Source organism: Cynara cardunculus, unplaced genomic scaffold (genome assembly GCF_001531365.2).
Source record: "Cynara cardunculus var. scolymus isolate 2C unplaced genomic scaffold, CcrdV1 Un_Scaffold_5126, whole genome shotgun sequence".
In the NCBI taxonomy this organism is placed as follows: Eukaryota; Viridiplantae; Streptophyta; class Magnoliopsida; order Asterales; family Asteraceae; genus Cynara; species Cynara cardunculus.
In genome coordinates this window covers 1-1,067 of record NW_020202247.1, presented here as the reverse complement: position 1 = coordinate 1,067, position 1,067 = coordinate 1, and the positions used below count along the sequence as shown (strand labels likewise).

General features: G+C 41.0%; 1 protein-coding gene across 1 annotated transcript; it reads left to right on the top strand.

Annotated features, from left to right (window-relative positions):
- On the top strand, positions 1-669 carry LOC112504286. Its single transcript, XM_025108225.1, has one exon. It carries the CDS (start codon positions 1-3, stop codon positions 667-669), a length of 669 nt encoding a protein of 222 aa, XP_024963993.1.
- Positions 670-1,067: the final 398 nt, after the last annotated feature.

The following is a 1,067-nucleotide window of genomic DNA, read 5'->3' as shown; positions in this document are numbered from 1 at the left end:
ATGCAACGTTTTGGTACTAATTGGCCGGAGGTATGGATTCGACTATTCCCTCAGCTTCAGAATGTTATGATTCCGTATCCCAGTCAAGTGGAGGACAAGGTCGGCTGGCTTGCTAAAGATCTATCTCGGGGTGATTATGAGGTCAAATTGGCTTGGAAAACTATCCAAGAAGTGAGACCGGTTGTGCATTGGTACAAACTTGTTTGGAATAAAGCTTACATTCCTAAACATGCTATTTGTATATGGATGGCGTGTCAGTTGAAGCTGCCGACTCAAGATCGTCTAAGCCAGTGGAAGCATGAACCTCCTGATTTAAAGTGTGTATTCTGCAAATCAGTGATTGAATCGCACAATCACTTATTTTTTGAATGCACTTACTCCAGGCGTATTTGGGAGGCTATTCAATGTGAGGTGGGCTTAATAAATTGTCCTAGTACTTGGGAGGATATTCTTCATAGTGGTTCCGCCCAAACTTGGCAATCTTGGTCTACGGTTCAAAAGCTTGGCATTTCGGCAACGGTTTATAATATWTGGCGTGAGCGGAACAGGAAATTCTTTGATAATTTTACTCATTCGGGGGACAAAGTTATTGCGGATAACAAAATGCAGATTCTTCATCGAATGGCTTGGAAGACTCGGATGAAGTTATTGAATTCCAATGCAAAGTGAATGTGTGGGTGTTGTTTGGTTTTGGTGCTTTTGGGTTTCTCTCGGGTTTAGTTTTTTGGTTTATGGGCTTCTTCTGTTTTGGTGTATTCCCCTTTGTCTTTTTTGGCACCTTATGACTTGGTTTGTGAGTCATAGTTGCCGTAGTTTTTCGTGTTGATTGCTTTGTCTTGGTGACGTTTTTACATTCTTTTCTGTCTTTATAAAATTGCCTGGGGAAAATTTCCCCTTTCAGTAGACCCTGATGGGTTTCAGAGGCCCATTGCTTTTTAACGAGTCTAATTTGGTCAAAATGACAGTAAATGGGTCATAGTTAGTGCAACTACATGTAATATGACAAACTGATGTAGAATGGGTCTTAAGTGTCCTCAATGGGTCCATCTACACTTATTGGGATATTG